Here is a 24,965-nt window from a genome sequence, read left to right as displayed (position 1 = left end):
GAGGGAATCGTGAATATTTATGAATTGTTCCGGTCCATCACCGGAAGCACGGGAATGAGGAAATGGCGAAACACAGAAATTAATTGACTCGATCGTTGCGGCGTGCATTGACGCGCATGTGTCACGTAAAAGAGTAAACTCTATAAAAATGAAAATAAGATCCTTACAACACAATTTATAATTTTAATTATTTCTGTTTTATTCAGAAAATATTACGCAAATCAAATATAAATGTCTTTGATGTCTGTAATGTTTGTCCCGACTAATTAGATATTTTCTTTTGATTCACATTCAAAGAGGTTGTTTTACATTTTGTTCTGTAACGACTGACTTATAGCAATCACTTATTTCAATTTGTATTAACATTTTTACTGTTAATGTCATGGCATATAACAATATATGAATGTACTTTATATACGTTCTCAACAAAAGTGCATCACTCTGATTCATTTGACGTTAATGTAAAATTCAATGAAAGAATTATTTTATGATGAGTTTTGACAAGATATACGATATTACAATCGCACGATGATAATCCTATTTTATTGAAATTATATATATTATCAAGAGAATGTAATTGATTCTACATCTGAATGTCAATTGCAAAATATTTTATTTTTTTTTTAAATTAATGATAAATCACTTGATTTAATTAATAATTTTATAATGTATAAAATACACGTAAAATCTATATTGCGTGATATCTTTTTCTTTATTAAATATTTAATGGAAACCATATGGTAGTAATATATCGAAATGTCAGTTTCTTTCTCCAGGGACATCAAGGAAATTCTTTTCCGAGGTTAGCCTCGGAAATTATTGGGGGGAGAAAAGCTCTTCAGAGACTTCACGCTTCTCCGACATTCGCCTATAGTTTGCGTATAAAAGGCGGATCCCAAGCAATATGAAAAAAAAACTCTTGACGCGTCCCATTGTATATTCCTTCTTTCTCATAAGCTTTCTTCTTCTTTCTTGTATTCTGGCAGCTATCCTCCTTCTCTCGAACAATTTCCTTCCTACTTTGAGGTGATTCTTATCCTCGGATAATGGCGGAAGGAGGAAAACTCTTGCGAGGGGGGGGGGGAGATAGGTCGAGAATACGACGATCTTGAAATTCTGTGCGATCCTAAAGCATATTAAACTTGCCTAACGGTTGACCTAGTAACCCGCAAGATCATACCTTGTTAGAACTTTCTTTGAAATAATTTGCATTTTGAAGAATAATTAATAGGCAACTGTCATCGAATGTAATCAAAAATATTTAAAATTGATAACAAGACAAGATAACGTTTACAATATTTAGAATTTTTAAGGTTAAGGTTATTCTAAGATAAATATTATATACATATCGATTTAATTATTTACAAAATAAAGTATTAAAAAAATACGTTAATATAAATAATTATGCAAGCTTTTCCATAATTTGCGATCTTAATTTTTTTTTACAAATTTTCTAACGTAAATTTTCAAACTTAAAATCAACCTTCTTTTAATGAAAATGTCAAGAAAAAGATCATTATTTACTCCAATTTTCTCAATCTTCAATTTTTATATCTTGCAACTAAACTTTAAATTAAAATTCTCTTAAGGGAATTTAATTTTAAAATAAAATTTTCTTCAAAATTAACTAAAGAATATGATTTTGTGTGCTATCTGCTTGCTGCTTGAGACTTCGTTGAAATTCGCTGAAAATGCTTCATCTTCAATCGCTTATAACTGCGGAACTATTGATTTATCGAGATTTTTGAAACAAGATTTCACATCAAGTTCATCAGAGAATCCGATATTAAAATTAAGATGAGAAGAAATGTAATAATTTATATAATAATTTATGATTTTTGAAAACGCTTGAAACAATATTTCTCGAAAATATGAAATGATAACTCTTGGAAATGAAATTAGTAATTATGTTAATAATGAATAATTTCTCCATTAAAATAAGAGACACAGTAATGCTAGTAATAATTTCTCTCAAAGTCTTCTCATACAGACAGAATTAAAAGGCAATAATTCAATTCCGATAGAATTGATAAAAAAAATCATTATAAAGTAGGATGTTTTATTTGAGAAGTGAGCATACTAGTAAAATACTCGGCAAATATTTAATCTATGTATATCCCTAGTTTCCTCAGGCACTTCCTGATGTATACTACGCAAGCGGAGGTACTTCATGATAGAGATATTTTACTTTCATTGCTTCTTTTCCTCTGTCTTTTTCCCTTTCAATACATCATTTCTTGACGTTATAGAAAATTTAGATCAGCTTTGGTTGCTAATCAAATAAAATTATTTACAATATGTCAGAAATAAAAAATATTGCATAATAAAATAAGAAAATAGTTTAAGAAGTGTGTATTTAACTTTTAATCTAATTGATTAAATATTCCAGATAAATCTAGATTTTCTAGAAATTCCATACAATACTATAGATTTTGATGTTAACATTAGAAACGTACAGATTTCTATATATAGATAAATATAAATCTCACATTAGATCTCTCATCGCGCAATTGCTTCGAAAATTACACAAGTATCGTCACATACATTATAAATTTCTTGAATAGATATAAATTAAAAGTTGAGTATATAGCACATTGTGCTTTGCAGTACTGTGTATGACTATATTCACAATACCTCATAAATATAGAGACTAATAGACAACAGAAAGTTCAAAGCTATCGGATTTTACTTAAAAGCAAACGTTAAAATATAGTACTGGTATTAATGGCTGTACATTACAATGGCTTACATTAGAATTAGATTTTATGAAACATTAATCAATTCGTTGTTTTAGTTTATTGTATAGGATTTATTATTCTGTGCAAAATAATTAATTAAAAATGTATTTATGTGATTACTTAATAATTGATGACAAAACATTTAACGTACAATAAAAATTAATAAATTACAAAGATCATTAATCCAGTTAATATGCATCATAAAAACTTTCAAGACAAAAAACTCGTAACAAATTTATATTGATTTATAGATATAAATTATTCATATATAACTTGCTAAGTTTGATTCTGTAACTTCGTGAACTGTTGGATAATAATAAGCGAACTGGTGTATACAATGTACTCTATAGGAAATCTTGGTAAAATGATTTTAAATGACTCTTAATCAATATATTGAATTGGAAATATTTATTTAGACAATCTGAATTATTTATTATTATTCAGGTATAATTTTGATTTTTTTATCTTTTATTTATACTCCATGTCTAATATATATAACGTATTTATAAAAATAATAATATTAAAATAAGAATTTTGTGTATATGAATTGACTAAGTATTTGCAGCACAATACCAAACTCAAGAGATTTCAACAAGTTCGGTTACCTTGACACAGTGACACAAATAACTAGTAGTAATTCAGATCTTGACTGGCACTTTTTTGAATCATTGCCGAATCTTTATTTTTACGAGCGTACATATTTTTGTACTGTAAATCAAAACAATAACGATAACATTTTTATGTATAATTTAATAATACATAATATTTATAAGAATTAATATAACGTTTAATATAAATTTTAAATTAATTTTTTATATAAATAGATAATAAATGGCTTCCATCGACAGACTGAGTCTTCGTGTCGAATAATTTTTACTTTTCTGAATTTCAAGACAATGCTTATCGCGACACTACATGTCGTTAATTCAACGATCTTGCAACGTAGCCTATTTAAAACTAAATCTAAATTCACCCCTTCCCTATTAAATCGATAATCAAATTTATCGAAATCGATTAATCCCCGATTATGAAAATTGAAAATTATTTTATTACGAAAAATATTACCCCATCCAAGAATCGAACCTGGATCGCTCGTTTAATGCGCGAGTATCTTATCCATTCGACTACTGAGGCATATGGTTTAATATTTATCGTAATAACCGAATAAATAATTTTGAAAGAACGCCAAGTGCCGCATGAAGAATAACAATAATGATAATTACAGGCAATAGATGGCTAAGCCATCTATTGTCTATTTGTTTGAAACATATATCGGCTGTAATTATCATTATTGTTATTAATTTTTTATATTTTTGATATATACAAAAAACAATCTCTCGCTAAATTAAAAATATATTCTAGACTTTATTATATATTTTTAGACTTTAAATTCATTACATGTGCCTCGGATATAATGTCACAAGATTTTTTATGTTTAGTATTCAAAACAATGGGTTGGGCTCTTACTGGACTTGGAGTGGCTTTAGTCATCGCTATCGCTGCTGGTGCCACACTTGTCCTTTGCAGAAGGTAACAATAACCATTTAAATAAAATGAAATAAATTCGATAATATGATACAGCAATTTAACGTAAAATAAAAATTTTTGAAACAACAAAAATTGAAAGATTGAAATAAAAATTTTTGTTTAAAATTTAAATCCATACATATATAGCAAATATTCTTTATATATATTTATAGTACATTAAATATATAATTAATAAATATTTATTTATAAGGAGCAACTATAAATATAGCTTTTAATTTTCAATTTTCTCAAATAATTTTTTTTTTTTCATAATTGTGATGGGGAGACAATATCTTTAGAGAAAATAATAAATGTAATGCGTGTATGCAACAGGTGAAAGTGTTATCAATAAGTGTTACCAATAACCATTGTATTTATTTACTATTATTGCTATACTGTTCACGCATAAGCTTGATTTATTTTTCCTTATAATAATAAATCAAATCTATATGTTTTGCTCAGGATTTGCTATTATGTACAATGAAATAAAGGCTGTAAGTTTAAATAATGTTAAATATTATGATAAATATGCTCGTTTATTTTGAAGAACAATATAAGACAAATTGTTTCAATAATTTCACTTAAAGCACGACAATAGCTATTTAAAATCTTACAATCGAACCAAATGATGAATTAAATTCATTAGCTTTTTTGACAGTTTAAACTATTTTATTTTATCATTTCTTCTAATACTATATTTGAAACTTTCAAGTTATAATCTCGAATAGATCCATATTATCTCGTGACTCATGGCATAGACATAATTAATGCTTAGTTTCTACATTTGCGTCAATCCCATAGATATTGCATTGGATGGCAATTTGGCACCAGAAATGTCTGGAGCGTTTGCGAGGAATGGAGACAGAGGCTTTCCTGGCTTTGGGCACCGCGGGAAGAAAAAGTAATGTATTTTAAAAATATAAATTATATTTAAATTTTATCATTTTAAAGATTTATTTTTTTGCAAGCAAATTTCTTATTTTTAGAAAAAATTTTTACTGTTATGACATATTTTTAATTTATCTTGACATGAGATTAATAAATTCATAGATTTAATTTATATCTAGGAACTTTAAAATTTTATAATATATTATGATTGTATTGTTATTGCACAATTGCTCTTCGTATATGTCAATATTTTAAAATGAGAACGTGAAACATTTAAATTTATTCAGAATCTTAAAGATTTTCTTATATATTGCTTTATTGTTACATTATCTTAAATTATATCTATGGAATTATTTGAAGGTGGGATTGGTAAAGGCTCAGCATCCAACCGCTCAGACAATACCAGGCCTATATCGCCAGACTGGGAATGTCTCTCAACATCTCTTGCATAGCGATAGCGACCTCCGGCTAGATGCGCAAGGCGCCTTTACCAGGTACGCGATTATTTGAACAATTACAATTTTATAATATTTGTCTTAATTAATCAGTCAAATATAATTAAAATATTTTCTACGTATAAATACAATTGATTAAATTTGACACAACACTACAATTAATTAATAGTAATATTTTTTCCACAAAAAAAAAACAAAGAACGTCTTATTTCCGAGCTTACCAACGTAGATTTATTTTAATCTCGATTTAACTTGCTCTTCATCTTTTTCTAATTCTTAGAACTAGAAGAGGATGAAAAGTAAGTTGAAACGAGGTTAAAGTTAATCTACGTTGATGGAATCGGGCATTTAACGATCTCTGTTTGGCAGTTATATCTTTTGCGATGAAACAGTATTGATTTAAATTAAGTTCACACCAACTTTAGGTATATTTTATATATATAAAAAATATGCATTACACACTCATACTATTATACACAGATTTGAGGCTGTCGACAGGGACCTACATCCGCCTCTCGGCGGCAGCACGATACCACCTCAACCATTGCGGCCCGCTCCTCAACCACGACCGACCGCTCGTCCTAGGCCATCGCCGCTCCAGACGCCAAGTACTGTCGATTATCTCAGGATGCACGAAGCCGGTCCTGGTCCGTTGACGCCACCGCCGTCGTTGCAAAGAGGATCGATACGATCGAGAGCCCCCGGTCCGTCCGTGTTTCTCTTTCAGAGCGAACCACAGAAGAATCACGGTCCTTTCCAGTCGATCGAGCGTCCCACCTTCGTGTTCGACAATGGCTCCGCGAAAACGATAGCGGAGAATATCCAAATGACACCTTACGCTAATCAAAACCACATAGATTCCAGATCAATCAGGTACAACATAAAAGTTTTTTTAATGGACTAACGAGATATTTTTTACATAACTTACTAATTTTACTTTTACATAATTTACTAATTTATTTCGTTCGATCGCAAGTGCCGAAATGAATAAAGTTGCTTTTATTCGATCTTTTACACCGATTTTACAGGCAATTCGAGCCACCTTCCAAAGAGCCTTCAGCATGGCTTAGATACGGTATAAATCCACCCCTAGAGGACAAATTAAATGATGAGAATGTTAATAGAAGTTACGGCAACTATGAGATCGTTCAGAAGAATCACGTCTCGAGACCGTATGCAAGAAACGAGCCTAGAGAGTTCCCGGATAACTTCAACTCGACAAATTCATTGAACGCGACCAATCAGATGATGATGGAATCGATATATGGGCCACAGACCGTTTCCAAAATGCTTCAGAGCAGCGAGGAACTGAATGGCGATCTTAACCGAAAAAATAGCGATATGCAGAATATCGAGATGACTCCATTCAAAAATACCTCCGGCCATCAAGAAAATATTGATCCCTACATATTTCACAGCAGCCTTTCCAAGTCGCATGATCTTCAGCGAGTCTCGCAGTATATTCAGAGTTTACCCGATCTTCCTGTCTACGAATCCATGAATGAACTTCAAACACGCCCAAATCGTGAACCAATACTGTTCACAAGCGCAATTCAAGGATCAATCGTAGACGAGACAAAGATGGCGAGCGAATCTGTCTCGAGTCCGATACCACCACCACCACCCGCACCCCCGGATCCCTCTCAGGAGATCACGAAGAAAAGCAGCCCAACAACCGGTGAGAGAATCTTCAGTGCGCTCAGATCAGTTACTTCACAAAGTTATATAGACGCTTCGGAATTCTACAAGTAAGTCATTATTAAAAATTAATAAGAATAGTAGTATTTTTAATATTGTATATATAAATTAATCAACAATGCAATATAAACTCGTATTTTTTAATATTATATTATAAACACTATTAGCACACATTTTTACATTTTTCAAATATTAGAAATAATTTGAATTTTAAAAGTTAGAAGTAACACGTAAAATTTTATTAATCAAATATCTATAAATATCCAATTGAATTATGATTGATTTGATTGTTCTATTAATTTTTAAAATATAGTTGAGATTAATTTTTAAAATATTCTTGCTTTTTTTTACATTAAATTATAACAAATTACAAATTTCTTTGTAGTTCGGTACTCTCTTCAGCACAACAAGTACAACGATTTGCGTTTCAATCAACATCACCATCGTTTGACAACACTGAAGATCATTTACAAGATGCCGAATATCTGCAAGACATGCGAGATATTTATGCGGAAACCGACCCAGATCTAACTGGCCTCGACGGATCAAGGCGAAGTTCTGACCTTTACAGCCCTGAATTAAACCTTGAAGCTCACAGAACAGCGCAAGAAGTATTAATTATTTTTAATGCTTTTAATTTTATATAGCATTAATAACAATCTGTTTTCCTCTGATTCTGATTTTTAATTTTGCTTTTGTTTGCCTATAGGTGTACAATAGTCTACAAGATCCACCATCGTCTCCCTTATTGGTTAAAGATCACAATCATGAAACTTATACTTATTTATCAGATCCCAGTTTTACCCGAACATCAGAGGTACAACATTTATTAATCTCTTTGCAATTAGAAAAAAATGTATACTTATTATAAGAAGTATTTAATAGTTTAATATATCTTGAAACCTTAATTAAAATTCTTTTCTAGGATATTTTCAACAGCCTCGAGCAAAGACGTAAAAGTATAGAAAGACTAAACGGCATTCATGAATATGTAGAACTTGACGCTGCCGACCCCTTGAGGTATGATACACGTTACCATAAAAAAATTACATAATGTTCTCCAAGTTATTTTCTTTATTAATTTATCTCTCTCAATCGTTGTAAAATCGAAAAATGTATATTGTGTATTAGCAAGATTAATTTTTTTACAGAAGAAGAAACAGCCAGGAGCTCTATGCCGCTTTGGAGGAGGTGCAATTGAAGAGACGACTTTCACAGGTTACAATGCACTTTTTTTTTAAATATAAATTACAAATTATTACACGGCAATAATATATTCCTTATGATTGTCAGAGCTTGGAAGAATCGTATCTGAGTTACGCGATGAACGATCATAATAATACTAGATTGGGAAATCGTCGAAGTTCACTAGGTCCTGAGCCAGAACCACCGCCCGATGAATCTACATTAAAGAGAGCGATCAGTTGCGAGAGCGTTTGTTCCGATACTAGCGTCAATCTAAACGATCTGGAAGAAGCACCTATCGTAGGTCACATTTGTGTCGGACTCGAACACGAGAGATGGGGTGGTCGCGGAAGCGATTGTGAAGGCGATCTAGCCGTAAGCGTTTTAGAAGCCAGAGATCTTGTCTCTGCCGACGGCTCTCCTGCACAAGATACTTTCGTTAGGTAAACACCTCCTTTGTTTATAAATACCGTATAGCATCATACTTTTAATAAAAATAAAACACCATTAAGGATAAATATATCTTGAGTGTTTTATATACATACCGTAGCATATATTACGTAGGATGTCTCTTATTACTGCCATGTTATAATATTTTTTGATTGAAATTAATAACGAATTTGTAATTCTTTGATTGTTAATGAAAAAATAAATTTAGAATCAATTAATAATTAAATAAGCAGATGTACTCAGTTATGTTATTTTTCCTTCATAGGGTGTGTCTATTACCCGACAGACAGACTCACGTGCAAACGAGAATTTATAGGGGATGTCCATCGCCTAGTTATCAGGAGAAATTTGTATTTCCTCTTGACGGTGGACCAGCAGGCAAAACGCTTCTTGTTGAGGTGCTTTTGATTTCTTTTTTCACAGTCTCTGTTTCATATTCATATGTCGCATATGTATAATATATTCAAATGTCGTAAATAATCGCAAATAAATGAACTTACTTTTCCATTAAATATTAATTAAATAGATAATTTGCGAGAAGTGAATTAAAATAAATTTCATTTCTCATTATACTCAGGTATTTTCTGATGAATCTAACATCGGTGGGGGCGCATCTTTGATCGGCGAAGCCAGTTTAAAGCTCGGGCCTGCGGCGAGACCGCCAGCTACGACTTGGCTACCACTCAGTGGGCCTGCCTTGCCCACTCCGCACCTAGGAGAATTGATGTTTTCTCTCAGTTACTTGCCAACAGCGGAGAGACTCACTCTCGTAGTAGTTAAAGCACGCAATTTGCGCGGCGCGAATTCATCTCCGGGCGATTTCTTCGTCAAGGTAATACAGGCATCGCATTTTTACTTCCACTAAATAATGATTTTTCAAAAATTATTTAACATTTTTTTTTTTCCGCTAAGGTATACCTGCTTCAACAAGGAAAAAAGCTGCATAAAAAGAAGACATCCGTGAAGAAAGGCGAGAAAAGTCCAATCTTCAACGAGGCGATAATATTCAGTGTGCCAGCGCAAGCTTTACAGGTTTTAATAAATTTTTATTTTTCCTAATGACAAAAATCTAATAATAAAAATATAATTCTTATGACTATGACCATATTAAACCTATCTTTTTTTCAGACTATACAGCTGAGATTAACGGTGGCGGAATTAAATGGAGATCAAGGTACAAATCCAAAAGCGTACTCTGTAGGACACATTATTGTAGGATCTACCTCGACGGGAAAAGCACTGGCTCATTGGAGACAAATGTTAACGGCCTTACGGCGTCCGGTCGCTATGTGGCATCCTCTCAGGAAGTAGAAACTGAACCGTTCAGTTCCGTTCAGTGAACAGTGAAAGAGTCTTAAAGTACTTTTGAAATATCATGTCGTATAAAATTCTATGTCACATACTCATTCTCTGATATATTTAGCGTCGAGAAGAGGGTATGCATATGTATAATCTATGTAAAATAAGATAAAATCTCACAGAGATGCGCATTACAAGCGCGTCCCATCTATCGACTGTTAACGGTCATTCAGACCACTGTATGGCAATATGTGCGATATTGTTGATGACGGAATTTATGAGCAAAATTGTATACACACTACAGAATCACATGATCCAAAAGTAATTATCACGATTATTTAGGCGATTAATACTGAACGCATTGTTAAGCAAGTTTGGGCTCCAAAATAATCCGCGCCATCGTTTAAGTAAATCGTGATGTGACAATTAGAATGACTCATCGGCAATTTTTAAATTACTTAAAAAACTAACAAATTGCAATCAATAATAACAATTAAAAGTTCCTTTTAAATAGAGAACTAAGATCTATTTAAAGGGATTCAACGCAATCGACTGAAATGCGATATAAAATTTATGTGTTCTGTTACATATCTCTTTTTAAGCAATTAACTTTTTTAAAGCCATGAATTCGATTTAGATCCTTTTTACGAATACTTCAACAGTAAGTTTTTCTCTCTTAGAAATTAAAAATTATTACAAATGCTTAATAATAGTTGATATGAAAATCGATCATGTTTAGCAAAACATTGAACTTTTATTTATCATTCATGCTATTTATTATGAAAATATTCTTTATTCATTTCTTAGGGGTGATTCATAAATTTGATTTGATTTCAATATCATTCATCGCTTTTCCCGCTATTAATGGATAAACCATACATCAGGGTTGGAAAAGTTACTTTTTAAAAGTAACTCGTTACCACTACTAGTTATTAGTAGTAACTTATCGTTATCGTTACTTAAAAAGGTATGATTAGTTATTTTTTTCGTTACTTGTTTTAATTAAAACGAGATCAAATTAAATAAAAAATAAATTTTTCTCATATTTTTTTGTTAAATTATCAATATAAAAATAATAAAACTTTTTATTTTAACCCCTTCGCAATGTGACGAAAATGAGATTTTCGTACCATTACTGTGTGAAAAAAAAAGTTTAGATTTCAATGATTATATTTTATGATTTTAATATTAAGATTTTTGAGGTTGCTGAATCCAAATGTGATATCAGAATTTCAAAATTCAAATGGATCTAAAATTGCGGACTATTGAAAAGATAAACAAATTTTTAAAATAAAAATAATAAAAACATGTAATGAAAACTCATCACGTTCTCGTTTCATGACTCTGAGTTTGACAAAGAACGGAATTTATAAGCAATTTTTCTATCTTGAAATAATATTGTTGATAAAATTTAAATGAATTATTATTTTCAAGAGTGATTCTTTTCAACAAAGTTTGATCTGTCATTTAGAATAATAAAATTCATGAAAAATTTATTTTGATTCAGCGACTTCAATAATTTTAGAGTTCTCATTTTTATAACAACTATTTTTTTAAACTTTTATCTGCTTTTATTTTATATTGAATTTTGAAATTTAGATATCACATTTGAATTCAGCGACTTTGAAAACTATAGAATTAAGTAGGACTAAGTTTTCTACAAGTTTCATACAAATTGCAAAAGGATAAATTGCTTTTTTAAGATGTGCATACATACTGGGATCTTTTTCTATGTATATATGCTACATACACTGTGAAAAGATTAAATTCGTAAGACAAAAAATTTAAAAAGATTTTAAAATATTCAAAATGCAAATACAAAAGATTGTTTTTATTAAATTCATAAACATAATAACATACATAAACATAATAACATAATTTACACTTTCTTACACTCAATTTTTTGTTTACAAAAAATTTTTAAAAGGCGGTATTTATAATTAAAATCTTGTGATTGATTTATGATAAACTATTCTTAGGAAGGTCTTAAACAGATCTATAATAACAGATTATGGATATCGAAGACTGAACATTAAATATATAAAAATTATGTCATAAATAAATTCAAAATATAAAAAGTAACGATAAAGGTAATTGTTAAATTCGTTACTGAAAAAATATAACTACGTTACCATTATACTCAACGAGAAATGAATTGACGTTAAATCGACATCGATTCGACGTCGAAATCATTAATTCGACGTCAATTCCATCGTCATTTCTCGTTGGGTATTTATTAAAAAGAAAGTAATGCCACAGTTCATTACCAAAAAAAAGTAACGATAACGGCATTACAAGTAACGCGTTATTTCCCAACTCTGTTATACATAATTACATAATTGAATAATTATTATCTATAAAATACTCGAAGTTGACGTACAGTTATCGCCACGAATGAAAATGTAAAATGTATTTTTTCATGCTAATACTAATTGATATACTTATTCGATTATAATTCATTCCATGTTCAATGATGAGGAGATTGATATAATGAAAAATCAAAACCCGATTGCGATATTCGATGATGTTGGAATTATTTTGAGACTAACAAATCTTACAGTATAAACATGATGATTTCGTTGCAATCATAAAAAAAATTATACAATCTCATATAATCGCCATAAATTCCTAATAAATGTTACATGTTGATTCTTTGGACAATGCATCGCCTTTTATAAACTAAGGGTCACAATTTTTGACTATCATTAGAGTTTAATGTAGACTAGCTTTAAGAATATCATACATTAGCGGGTAAAAAAAAATGCTACACTTTTCCATGTGATTATCCCCTTAAAAGTCGCTGTTGTATGTTAGTGACCCATACATAGCGACATGCGTGCCTGTTCCTTCGCGATTTATACTCCGGTAATTTTGTTAAATTTTATTTTATTAGAACAGCAGAACAGAAATATATGGATTGTATCCCAAAATTCAACAATAACCAAAAATGAAAATCAGGTAACTGGGTAAGGTCTTTGTAAATCTTAAATAAATTAAAAGGAAATATAGGATAGGAAATCGATAGGAATTATTTTGTAATTCTGAGTTGAGTTTTTGATCTTTAGATTTAATTTAATTTTGAAATTTTCTCTTGAGAAAGTATATAATTTTTCTTTTACTCTTTAAAATTACATAATTTAATTTTTTAATAAAAACTAAAAATTTCTCAAAGTTAATTATTTCTAATTCTATTTTAGATTTTTGATTATATAGATTCTTAATAGAACATTCTTACGATCTAAAACAAATATACATAAAATTTATTTCCAAAATTATGATTAATTTTCTAACTTTAAAATGTGAAAAAATTCAGTTTTACAGAACGAATTTCTTATGAGTTCTTTTTAATATGTCACATATTTTCTCATATTTCCAAATTTATTTTATAGACTGCAATCGGGAATATCGATGTAAAATCTCCGACCAATTCACGGTTGCGACATTGTCAATCGAACTTGTTATTCAACCATTATTGAAAAAAAAAGAACAGAAGATAAAGACACGATCGTTAAATGACTTGCACGAATTAGACAGCCTTTTGGACCTCAACGCCTATTCTCTATATCTATAACTTTTGTACCTCTTCATATTATACATAATAAAACTCGTAAATTTAATATTTGTATACGCGCGTTCACACGTGTACGTATATTATATATACATATAAAAAAAAAAGAATCATTACAAGCAAAATTTTACTATCTATACTGTATGCTCTTCATCACAAAAACTAACTATTCTACTTTACACATATTAACTTGTGCAAATTTTTCTATTGCCAATTACTAATGGGACTAATAATATCGCTCACTTCTCATTAATTCCATCTAAGCTTAAATCTAATTGTAAGGCGTATCATTCTCTTTGAGAATGATACTTATCTTTTCTCATCGATATGTATAATACATGGTTTGCGCGAACATAGTGTAGATGAACAGAATTGATTTGAAGAATACGTATTTTGCAAAAGGTGACGGACGTTTTTAATAACAATGGAAAATTATGCTGTTAAACATGATATACATAAATAATTATTATTGATCCTCGATTCAATTTTTTTTAAAATAATTTTTTTATATCGTGATAACCGCGACTACTCTGTTTTTATGTTTTTTTAATTAATTAAGCTAGTACTTTATAAAAATTTTCAAATTTCTACTTATTATTATTATAATTTATTATTATTATAACCTGTTAGAATGAATTTATTAATTTGCAGTTATTTGAAAGCAATCACATCCCTCTCGTGCATCTTTTTAAATTGCTTGGTCGAAATAGTTTATTTAAAATAACTTCTTTCGAATTATGTTAAATGTTAAACGCGCCAATTATAATTAAAATCTGAAAATTATAATTTAGGGTGCACCTAAAGATAAAGCACTGTACATAAATCGTACGTATTATGTACGCATAATCCATAATATACCTAGATACATATAAGCCAAGTTAAGCAAATTAACATTTAACACTGTTGTATATCAGCACAAAACTAAACTTTTATTCTTCATACTTATATGCGATTCGCGTCTATACGCATATTGTTACGTGTCTACATTTACACGTAGACGCTGTATACACGGTATTGCCAAGAATGATTGCGATTTGCAGAATAGTAAACTCTGTTTTTCGAGGTTTTTGTTAATTGTTTAGCAAAATTACTTGAGTTTCTCCTGATTATAACGTAAAAGTATTGTACGTAAAGTAATAAGAGTACTCGAGCTATATCACTACGCATCATTTTTTGGGATTTCCGTGTACATGTGTGTACGTTGAAGTTAAATCTGACACATTATATTTGCACAGGACAAGTTCAGGGGGAAAAATGATAATTGTTTAATAGTTTACATCTCGTTTTTCAGAATTTAATTTTGTCAGAGGCTAGTTGTAGTGGTAAAAAGGAAGAAGCGATAAGTAAAATGAAAAGAGCAAAAGAATAATGAAGAGAGATAATTACAACATAGAAAAGAAGTGAACAAGGAAAAAATAAAAATCACTATTATTGAGGATTTTTAAAAAAATCCTCAAAAAAATAAAAAGAAGATAGTCGAACAGAAAGAAGAAAATGGGAGAGAATGAGAGAAAGAGAGAGAGAGAGAGAGAGAGAGAGAGAGAGAGAGAGAGAGAGAGAGAGAGAGAGAGAGAGAGAGAGAGAGAGAGAGAGAGAGCGAGAGAGAGAGAGAGAGAGAGAGAGAGAGAGAGAGAGAGAGAGAGAGAGAGAGAGAGAGAGAGAGAGAGAGAGAGAGAGAGAGAGAGAGAGAGAGAGAGAGAGAGAGAGAGAGAGAGAGAGAGAGAGTGAATCGAGTGATAATGACAATAATAGTGCAAAATGATTTGTTCCACAAATCGTTGCTACACGCTTCAATAATAATAATAATTCTTATTATTAAAAAAAAACTAAATAAATGATTTTTGAATAATTTAATATACATATATATATCAATATATTATATATTGTCACGTATATGACAATAACTGGCAATACATTAAATTAACAAATTATAGCAATATTATATGTTGAGTATTTCAATAAATTGTTATTATTGATAATTTAGAATATTAATAATTTGTGGGACAAATCATAAAACACGTAGCTATTGCATGAATGTACGATTCACATATATAAAATACTATAAAATTTAAATTATTTTATATTTTTGTTACGCCTCTCTGTGATATAATAAGGGCACATTTACCCCATCCTGTATGTATATGTGCGTTATATAATCTTCGTATCTCGTTGATTAAAGCGAAAAAACCTTTGAAAAAACCTTGCAAAGCCTTCCCTATTGCATTTCAAAATGCACTCGAACGTACATCCATTGATTGTAAATTAATGAAAAAGATTAATTTTTATAGAATTATTAGCGTGTAATTAATTCTCTAAAAACTAATATTAATCTTTGCCAAAATTAAATAAAATATACGTATACATTTTTTATTATGTTCAAAATATATAATAATTAGATGTATTAATATTTTATCTAAAGTATACAAATTATTTATTAAATATTGTAATTTTTTATTACTATATATTTAATCAAATTTTAATGTTCTAATTAATAAAATAATAAAATAGTCTTAAACCATTAAACCAGCAAGTACATTCGAGATAACGTTCACGAAAGACATAATATGCATCGTTATACGATATCTTGTATTATATTATATTATATTAATTATATAAAAATCATAACTGCATTAACTTGTGGAAAATATTGTAATTTAGAGATGGTGAATAGTAATTGTACAGCAAACATTTATACGCTGTACACACATGTCTAATACAGGGTGTATCTCTGAAATAGTGGATCAGAATTTATAATTTAACATATTTTATAATTTAAAATTATTTAATAATTATTTTCTTTCAAAATATGACAATTTAAAAATTTGTAATAATACCATATATAATTTTTAAATAATTTATATTTAAATATATTTAATCTTATGATTTAATTAATATTTCATTAGCTAAATAGTAAAATCTTACATTTTTTATAATCAAATAAACTTTAATAAAATTTAAATTTGATTTTAAATTTCGTTTAACAATAAAGTTTGGAAAATAGAAAAAGATCTAAAGCATCTAAAAAAATTCCATTCTAAATTTTCCAAAGACTATACTAATTAAAAGCACCCATTATTGGTCCACTATTTTAAAAAATAACTTTCATCCTGTATGTACACATACTTAAATATAGACGCGAAAAGTCATGTACTATTAATTGTACACGATCATTGTTAATCATGGTTGCGGTTCTATTTACACAATTCGTTTAATGAATAAATTTTAATAAAATTTATTTCGATTAATGAACGATGTTTTGCACTTTATTATTTCATCTTAGATTATCTTGTTAAGTTTCAAAAATATTTATCTTTTTTTTATCAACAGGTAGTCAACAAGTTAGTAAACATAAAATTATATAAATTTTTTATGCTATCTTATTTTTTTATTAATAAAATATATAAAAAAATCAGAAAATACGTAAACACAGATATAAAATCTATTTTATTGTCAATCTCAATAATTTAAAATATATTTTTTCTATCTTCAAAAAATTCTTTACTTTAAACATAAAATATTATTAAAATATATAGTTATTAAATTACAAGTATCTTTTCATATATTTATTTTTACATGGGAAAAATATATCAATAATATACTCAAATTGTTCAAAGAGCATCATATATTTAAATTTCCATTAAAAAGTAAATAATTATGCTTAAAAATAAGTATTATTTATATATTACAAGATAATTCAATTTTTAGTGTTTAATTTAGCTGTACTTTGGAGATATAAAAACTTAAGAAAAATATAAAACTTTGAAGTTGGTGTTACATGATAGCCATTATTTTGAAAAGGCAATCGATTATATATTTATAACGATCTAAAATATTATTCACTAGATATTTCTTCTAAAAATAGATTGGGATAGAATCTCAGAGCTTCTATTGAATCATCTCTGCAGGCTTTGCCATGCTTTTCTGTGACTAGTAATCGCTCACGTGCTAACAATACTGATATACCTTCTGATTGTGCAAGATCTTCAGCTGTCATAAATCCTTTTTCTTTTAGCTAAAAATTTTACATAAAAAATGTAGTGAAATAAAGTTGATTTTTTAAATATATATTTAATGCATCATTTAGCTTACCAATTCCGATATACGATCAACGACAGTATTATCATCATGAGAACGAATTTGAAGAACCATAACACCACTATCAAAATTTCTTAACACAATAGGTAAACCTAAGGGTGCTAATTGTCTACTAGCGTGTAATAAATCTTCAGGAGATAAAAGTTCTAAACCTCTCGCTCTATTTACACGGCAATAGACATCTGTAAGTGTCATCATGCCGCCCACTTCCTAAAATTAGATATATTTCAATAATTCTTAATTGGTCTATACAAGCTGTCCCGAAGCACTGGCATCGCACTTATCGCTCGTAAGAAGGTAGACAGAAGCGAGATAAATCAAAATGTCTTATACCATTTTGCGATATTCGCAATAATTGTTGTGTTATTAAATATTAAAATTGCACAAATAAGAACACGCAGGAAGAAAGCGCTTGCCCGTCTGATCTGTAGGATAGGAAGTGTGAGCAATGGCTGCTATCCTTCCCCTTACCACGCGCGCTCCATCCTTCCGCCGAGCGCCAAGTGATCAATGTCGACACTGAGCCATTCTATGGGCAGGCAGACAGACGCTTTTTCTCCGCGCGCTCTTATTTGTGCGACTCTAATATCTAATAATGCGAAAACTCCCTTCTACCTTCTCACGAGCGATGATGCCAGTACTTTGGGACCCTGTATATTCAATAAACATAAATTGCAAACCTTTATAGGCTCCTCCAAGATACATGCAAGCTGCTTTGCTAATTGTTCAAAGTACTCGTTGCTACTTTTGTATGCATCTCTCGTAACTGGATCATCAATACCTAAGCTCATTAAATAAGCTTTAAATCTGACAGTTTCATCCTCTGTTATATCTCCTTGTCTTGCCTGCAATGATCTTGCATTATGAACCTCAATCTGTCAGCTTTATAAAGGAATCATTGAAAATCACCCTTATTTTAGCTGAAATGGTCTTTGAAATAGCCACCATATCTTTAGCCATATCCATAAGTTTTGTAAGATCTTGAAATGCCAATGATATATTTTCATCAGTCTCTTTCTGCTTTTCTTGTAGACTTCTCTCAATGCCTATAATACCGGTTCGCGTTTTTATATGAGATAGCAGTTTTGCATTTCCTTGATTAGTATGTGTATCAGATACAATTAATCCAGTAGCAGGAGTGAATTCCCATATTCGTCTCATAATAGTATCAGACAAATGTGTTATAAAATTTGGATCCAGACCTTCTTTAAATGATAATTTCACATAATTGTACAAACTGTTATCTGCTGGACCAGGCATTTTATCTACAAATAGATAAATTATTAATTCAACCAAATAATTTATAAATAATTCAATTATAATTCAATTATAAATATAAAATCAATCAACTTCGCACCAACAGCAGGTTCAGAAAGATGTAACACAATCTTCTTGCTTCGTCCAAAGGAAAACGGTCCGGGATTTTCTTCTTCAAAGAAAACAATGTATCCTAGTGACAATGACAAACAGGTATTACCTCGTGGTATATCACCGGGTCTACCCCAGAGTATTCTGTGACTAGTTAAAATTAATTCACCACTTTCGAAATTTGTCTATCGAAATAAAAAGTTATTTTAGTATGAATATCTTTATATATACGGCTCAAAATAAGAAAATAAATTAGAAGATCTAAAGATAGCACACACTTTTCTTCGAGCCACTGTACAGAATTGATCCTTTCAGGCGCAAATAGCAGCCGTACTGTTATTACCTTTGTGTCACCATCATAGAGACGTATGGCCATATCACGTCTCACATAAACCTCGTTTGGCATAAGCCGAGAATCAGCATACTCGAATCTATTCATCGTGGCTTATTGTAAACTGTCGTGAATCGTGAACTGTCAAGCAAAGGCAAAAATTATATCTACTCGTGTGATTACCATAAACTAAGATTAATTTAGATTATAGACTCATACAACGCAAATATGCGATTCAACTATTTTAATCAATGAGCAAGTTTACAATGTTCAACTATTGACAAAATATTATTAAAAATGGACGATGTTGGATGTGTTCGGGGAGCTCACTATTAGGCCTCGTCTACAATGCGTCATGTGTCAGTGTCGTAGGTCGTGAGTCGTAAGAACGGGCCAATCACAATCAAATATTCTCTCCACATTCGTCTGTGATTGATTCGTTCTTACAACTCACAATCCACGACACCGACACATGATGCATTGTAGACGAGGCCCAGCAGTTAAATAACAATTTTCCGAAAAATGGAGAGAATAATGTTGGTACCACGAAATAATTTTAGTTTCTGGATTAGTAACACATTCAAGTAATAATCTGTTGGTTTGCACATCCTTTTTGACATATGTGCGGGCATGTACGTAATAAGTATTATATATCAGAATGTAAATATAAAATACATTATAGTATTTTATTAAAATAAAATTAAATAAAGCAAATAAGTGAAAACATAATAAGTGAGAACATAAAAAAGTGAATAAGGTGAATAAAGTGAATAAGATGAAAAACAATGTTTTTTATTATTATTATGGTAGTATATTATTACAGTAGTATATTATTATATAACATTAATGTATATAATATTTATCATTGTTTTTCACCTTATTCACCTTTATGTTCTCACTTATTATGTTTTCACTTATTTGTCTTTATTTAATTTTATTTTAATAAAATACTATAATGTATTTTATATTTACATTTTATATTTACATTGTTATAAAAATCAATAGATTACTTGAACAATGCTACTAATCCATAGAAGCTAAAATTATTTCGTTTAGAGGATTTCGTTGATACCAACATTATCCCCTCCATTTTTCGGGAAATTATCGTCTAACTCTATATAAATATGGACTGCTAGTAACTCACTTTATTCGTGACACCAACATTAATTTGGACAGTGGCGCTACCATGTCCCACGAACTAAAATGCGTGACATCATTGAAGCGTAAGTAATTGATCAGTGCATATCAGTTCATTTACGACGATCATATACGAAACTTACATATTCTTGAAAACCATAAATAGAAGTTAATTAAATTGATTGCACAAACTTATTTAAACTTATTTAATAATGTTAAAATGCGTACTTCGGAGCGTGTAAAACAAAAAATAAACATAATTTTTTCATTCGACACACATTGACAAAAATTGTTATATTTAAAGGACAATAAATAATATTTTTATATGTTTTATACTTCTTTTTAATATACGATTTTATAATTAGTACACGATTTTATAAATTATTATATAATTTTTATAAAATGATAATAAAATATATCTATAGTTTACAAAAATGAAATCCTTATTTCATTTTTAAATTATCCGCCATTTGGGATAAGGACACGAGGCAGAACCTATGGTCGCAGTCCGATTCATGCTCAAAGCTCATTTTTGACGTCATTCTATCTTTATTGTTCATTAGATGTAAAACAAGGATAGAATGATGCCAATAATGCTTTGAGCGTGAATCGGACCGCGGCCTAAACTCAAAATATCTCGATTCAATGTTGGTGACAATAGGCACGCTTTTAACATGGGAAAAGTGGGGGGCTAGCAGTCCATACTTGTATAGTCAAAGCATGGTCTCAAAAAGCATGTACAAAACTCATGCGCATGCGTATGAAATAAAGGGAACATGCACATGAAAGTCCCATGCTATATAAAGGTGATTCAGAACAACCGTTTGTCCTTAAAATGTCATATTCCTGAGTTGATTCTAAGATGATTTTTCTTCTACCAAATTTTTATCAGAAGCTTAGTTTTTGAATTATAAGTGTCGATCCACAATAGGTGATTTAAGCTTTAAAAAGTAAGAAATTGACCAATTATAATCGAATATGAAAAGAATACTCGACTATGATTAGTCAATTTCTTACGGCTTAAAGATTAAATATTTATTGTGGACCGACACTAAGAGAAAAGTTCGTGAATTACGAACTGCATACAGAAGATAGGCAGGAGCGGTGCAACTCACTATCCGACGCGGACGATTAGTGTCGGTCCACAATAAGTATTTAATCTTTAAGCCATAAGAAATTGACTAATCATAGTCGAGTATTCTTTTCATATTCGATTATAATTGGTCAATTTCTTACTTCTTAAAGCTTAAATCACCTATTGTAGACCGACACTTACGTGAGACACTCGATGCAATCAGCTAATAGCTACACGCGAGTATTGATATATGTAACACATGCATGTGCACTTATCTCACACACACACACACACGCACGCACGCACGCACGCACGCACGCACGCACGCACGCACGCACACAGTAGAAACTTAACCTTATAGTAGAAGAATAACATTAACCAATCTGAGAATCTCTTGACAAAAAGAGCGATACCAACTTGCACGTTGTCTTTTTTTTAATAAGTGAGACATCTCCACTCCTTGAAGGCTCACTCCAGAATACTATAGAATTCAAGCAGCATAAGTTTTGGGATCAAATAAATAGAGAAGTTAGCAGTCTAGTATAGTATAAATGAGAATTCAAGACTAGTAATTCAGGATATTTCTGCTTAATCGAAAACTTTTCTGTGTATGAAAATTTTAAAAAATATTAATTATAATAAAAATTTTGTTACTACAATAATATTATTATAATACTTACATTATGAACTAAATCATAAATATCTTTTGTTGTTACAAAATTATATATTTTATTATTACGGTCTTGAATTTTCAAATGAAACATCTTCGACATCTTTGCAGATTATGATGAGTTCGGAACATTTCTCGGTTTAGTTATATGGCAGCCAACATCTAGAAAAGAAAATAAGCTAGACTATCACCTTTTGGAATTCCCGTTTGGAATATACCCCTCAAAAGCTGGGGATCGACATGTAACTTTTCCTCTAGGGCGGAAACGTGAAAAGTTTCACGTGAACTTACAATTGTGTATGATTTTGCGGGATCGTGTAACTCTCTCAAACGTGAAAATGTGAAATTTTTCACGTGAACTTTTTTGTATCTTGGCGGAAAAGCGGAAATCTAGGGAATTAATAAATATTCGGAATTAGAGAAGATTAGGGTTGCTTAGGATTAAGTGTACGTAGTACATATACAATTGGTTATTAAAAGATGTATATAATATTGTACCAATAAAATAATTTTCATTAGCTAAAACCTATGAAACTATATTTCATGATGAAACTATATTTCACTTTCCACGCATCCAAGCTACATACATAATCGCTGTACATGAAAAGTTTCACGTGAAATGTCAAGATGTGAAAAATGAAAAATAAAAAGTGAAAAATGGAAAGTGAAAAATTTCACGTAAAGTTACATGATTGATCTCTTGGGCATCGATCACGTATTTTTCAATGACATAATTTATTTTTAGATTTTTACCGATGGCCATCTCATGGTTTCATCGTTCGTTATTTTCACTGCGATCACGCAGTGAAAGAAATTATTAATGACATAACTAGAAGATCTATTCACATCAAAATATTCCAAAAACTACACTGAAAGCAACTTCATGACTGAAATATAATCTTAATATTTAGCAAAATAAAGAGGTACGAATTTAGGAATAGATATTCCTATCCGTGCAAAGAAGATAAATACATTAACGGTAAATAAAGAAGACAATTACTAATAATTGTAAGTTGTAACAATTTATTAATTTATTAATTTGGAATATATAAACTTTCATTTAAAAAATTTCTCTATTTTAGTATATGTATTTCAAACAAACAGGAGCATAAAAGCTAAGCCAGCTTTGAGAATTAAGCCCGTTTGAAGACATTCAAAGTGATGAGCTGCAATTCATCGAAGAGTATGAGTTGCAGCGTTAAACGAGTTAAATGAATTTGCACCTAACGAAGGAGTCTATACATCAAATTTTGCAGGAAAAAAACGTTCTTTAATCATAAAAACTACAAATCACAATTCAGGTAAGAAAGCTAAAGAGAATATAAATAACGAAAGTGATAACTATATTTAAATATAATTAGATAAGTTTTTTGAAAATGTTATAGTTGACTAAATGAAGTTTATTATGGGAACTTTAATAAATAATAAAAAAATATAATTACAATATTTTTCTTCCTTTCTTATTCACTCTTTTTTTGAAGTATTATATTTTCTCAGTTTACATCTTGACAATAATGTGTTTTATATATATTAGCAATTTATTTTCATAAAAAATTTAAATATTTATCTACAACGAAATACATAGTCATTAAAAATTAAAATTAAAATCTTCTATTGTCAGATTTAAAATCCAAAAAACTGCGGCCATTTTACCAATTAATATGCTGTGTAGGATAAGAAACACTAGATTTTCACCGTTTAACAATGTCGGCTGATGATGAAAAGTTTCACACTAAATATCTCACGCTTTCATCGAAATTAAAATTACGTGATCATAAAATAATGAAATCCATATGAGACTCGTCACTTCTCATTAATTCGTTCTAGGGGAAAACTTACATGATCAATGTCCTGAGACAACTCATCACAGACTTCTATATATAATACTAGACCATGGATCTAAAAATATATGGGTGGAGCCTGTTGCGCAGGGTAGCTGAGATAGGTAAGGGGGGACTACATGCACTTCGGCTACCGGCATTCTTCGGATATTCGATTTTACATAAAAACTGTATTATATATACAGGGTGTCCCAAAACTCCCGCATTTGGAATACACTACGTGATCCTTTATGCTAAAAGAAAGAACTTTTTCCTTTAACAAAATTGCGTGCGACGAGTAGTTTTTACAGTAAATCAAATTAAAAGTGACGAATGAGCGCGCGTATGTGCGTAGCGGTCAGGGCTGGCGCGCCTTCTTCAAGTCAGCGTGGTCTGATACTTAATCCTTGACGATTTCATGTACTATATTGTTTAAAATATGATAAAAGTTAACAAAATAAGTATTGTTTTCATCCTTTAACAATTTAATAAAAAAATTGTCTGATTTCGTAGCATTATCTCGAAATAAAAATAAATGTAAATAATATGGTGTATGAACTAAGCATTCTATTATTTTAATTACTGCACAATTGCATATAATTATAAAAATATATATTGAATTTAACGAATTATTTAGACACTATTATAAAAAAATCAATTT

At 30.1% G+C, this 24,965-nt stretch overlaps 2 protein-coding genes and 1 long non-coding RNA gene across 5 annotated transcripts in view; 2 read left to right on the top strand and 1 right to left on the bottom strand.

Moving 5' to 3' along the window:
* The window catches only part of LOC105429607 (uncharacterized), a 35,755-nt gene extending 20,223 nt beyond the window's left edge, over positions 1-15,532 (top strand). For both annotated transcript variants that reach the window (XM_089075345.1, XM_011642702.3), the window contains exons 2-15: positions 4,178-4,268; positions 5,067-5,166; positions 5,514-5,647; positions 6,089-6,481; positions 6,637-7,356; positions 7,692-7,917; positions 8,016-8,123; positions 8,232-8,326; positions 8,458-8,524; positions 8,600-8,934; positions 9,207-9,339; positions 9,519-9,773; positions 9,854-9,973; positions 10,070-15,532. In XM_089075345.1, the coding sequence (XP_088931471.1) occupies positions 4,189-4,268; positions 5,067-5,166; positions 5,514-5,647; positions 6,089-6,481; positions 6,637-7,356; positions 7,692-7,917; positions 8,016-8,123; positions 8,232-8,326; positions 8,458-8,524; positions 8,600-8,934; positions 9,207-9,339; positions 9,519-9,773; positions 9,854-9,973; positions 10,070-10,252 (2,949 nt within the window). In that variant the 5' untranslated portion in view covers positions 4,178-4,188 and the 3' untranslated portion in view covers positions 10,253-15,532. The remainder of the gene's footprint in view (positions 1-4,177; positions 4,269-5,066; positions 5,167-5,513; positions 5,648-6,088; positions 6,482-6,636; positions 7,357-7,691; positions 7,918-8,015; positions 8,124-8,231; positions 8,327-8,457; positions 8,525-8,599; positions 8,935-9,206; positions 9,340-9,518; positions 9,774-9,853; positions 9,974-10,069) is intronic.
* Positions 15,533-17,412: 1,880 nt separating this feature from the next.
* Positions 17,413-19,959, bottom strand: Vps36 (vacuolar protein sorting 36). 2 transcript variants are annotated; one of them, XM_011642701.3, is made up of 7 exons: positions 19,822-19,959; positions 19,615-19,743; positions 19,261-19,456; positions 18,813-19,168; positions 18,584-18,748; positions 17,898-18,113; positions 17,413-17,820 (listed from the first exon to the last, which is right to left on the bottom strand). In XM_011642701.3, exons 2-7 carry the CDS (start codon positions 19,708-19,710, stop codon positions 17,641-17,643), a joined length of 1,209 nt encoding a protein of 402 aa, XP_011641003.2. In that variant the 5' UTR covers positions 19,711-19,743; positions 19,822-19,959; the 3' UTR covers positions 17,413-17,640. The 2 variants fall into 2 exon arrangements, with proteins under 2 accessions (XP_011641003.2, XP_011641002.2); XM_011642700.3 differs by lacking the exon at positions 19,822-19,959 and having other exon boundaries at positions 19,615-19,815.
* A 499-nt stretch (positions 19,960-20,458) lies between these two features.
* LOC148936896 (uncharacterized) lies at positions 20,459-24,735 on the top strand. Its single transcript, XR_016138883.1, has 5 exons — positions 20,459-20,825; positions 23,230-23,492; positions 23,567-23,785; positions 24,312-24,429; positions 24,511-24,735. It is a non-coding gene; the product is annotated as an uncharacterized LOC148936896 (long non-coding RNA).
* The last annotated feature ends 230 nt before the right edge of the window (positions 24,736-24,965 follow it).

The sequence above is a fragment of the Pogonomyrmex barbatus genome, unplaced genomic scaffold (assembly GCF_055798465.1).
Source record: "Pogonomyrmex barbatus isolate J1 unplaced genomic scaffold, ASM5579846v1 scaffold19, whole genome shotgun sequence".
Classification (NCBI taxonomy): Eukaryota; Metazoa; Arthropoda; class Insecta; order Hymenoptera; family Formicidae; genus Pogonomyrmex; species Pogonomyrmex barbatus.
The sequence above is the reverse complement of the archived record's forward strand: the minus strand, read 5'-3'. Positions and strand labels throughout refer to the sequence as shown.

What these genes read in the sequence shown, in the direction of transcription:
- Vps36 (XM_011642701.3), bottom strand. Translation starts at nt 19,710, where the DNA reads ATGAATAGATTCGAGTATGCTGATTCTCGGCTTATGCCAAACGAGGTT. An exon ending in TCTTTCTGAACCTGCTGTTG is followed by an intron (nt 19,169 to 19,260) that starts GTGCGAAGTTGA and finishes ATCTATTTGTAG; the next exon opens with ATAAAATGCCTGGTCCAGCA. An exon ending in CCATTTCAGCTAAAATAAGG is followed by an intron (nt 18,749 to 18,812) that starts GTGATTTTCAAT and finishes AGATCATTGCAG; the next exon opens with GCAAGACAAGGAGATATAAC.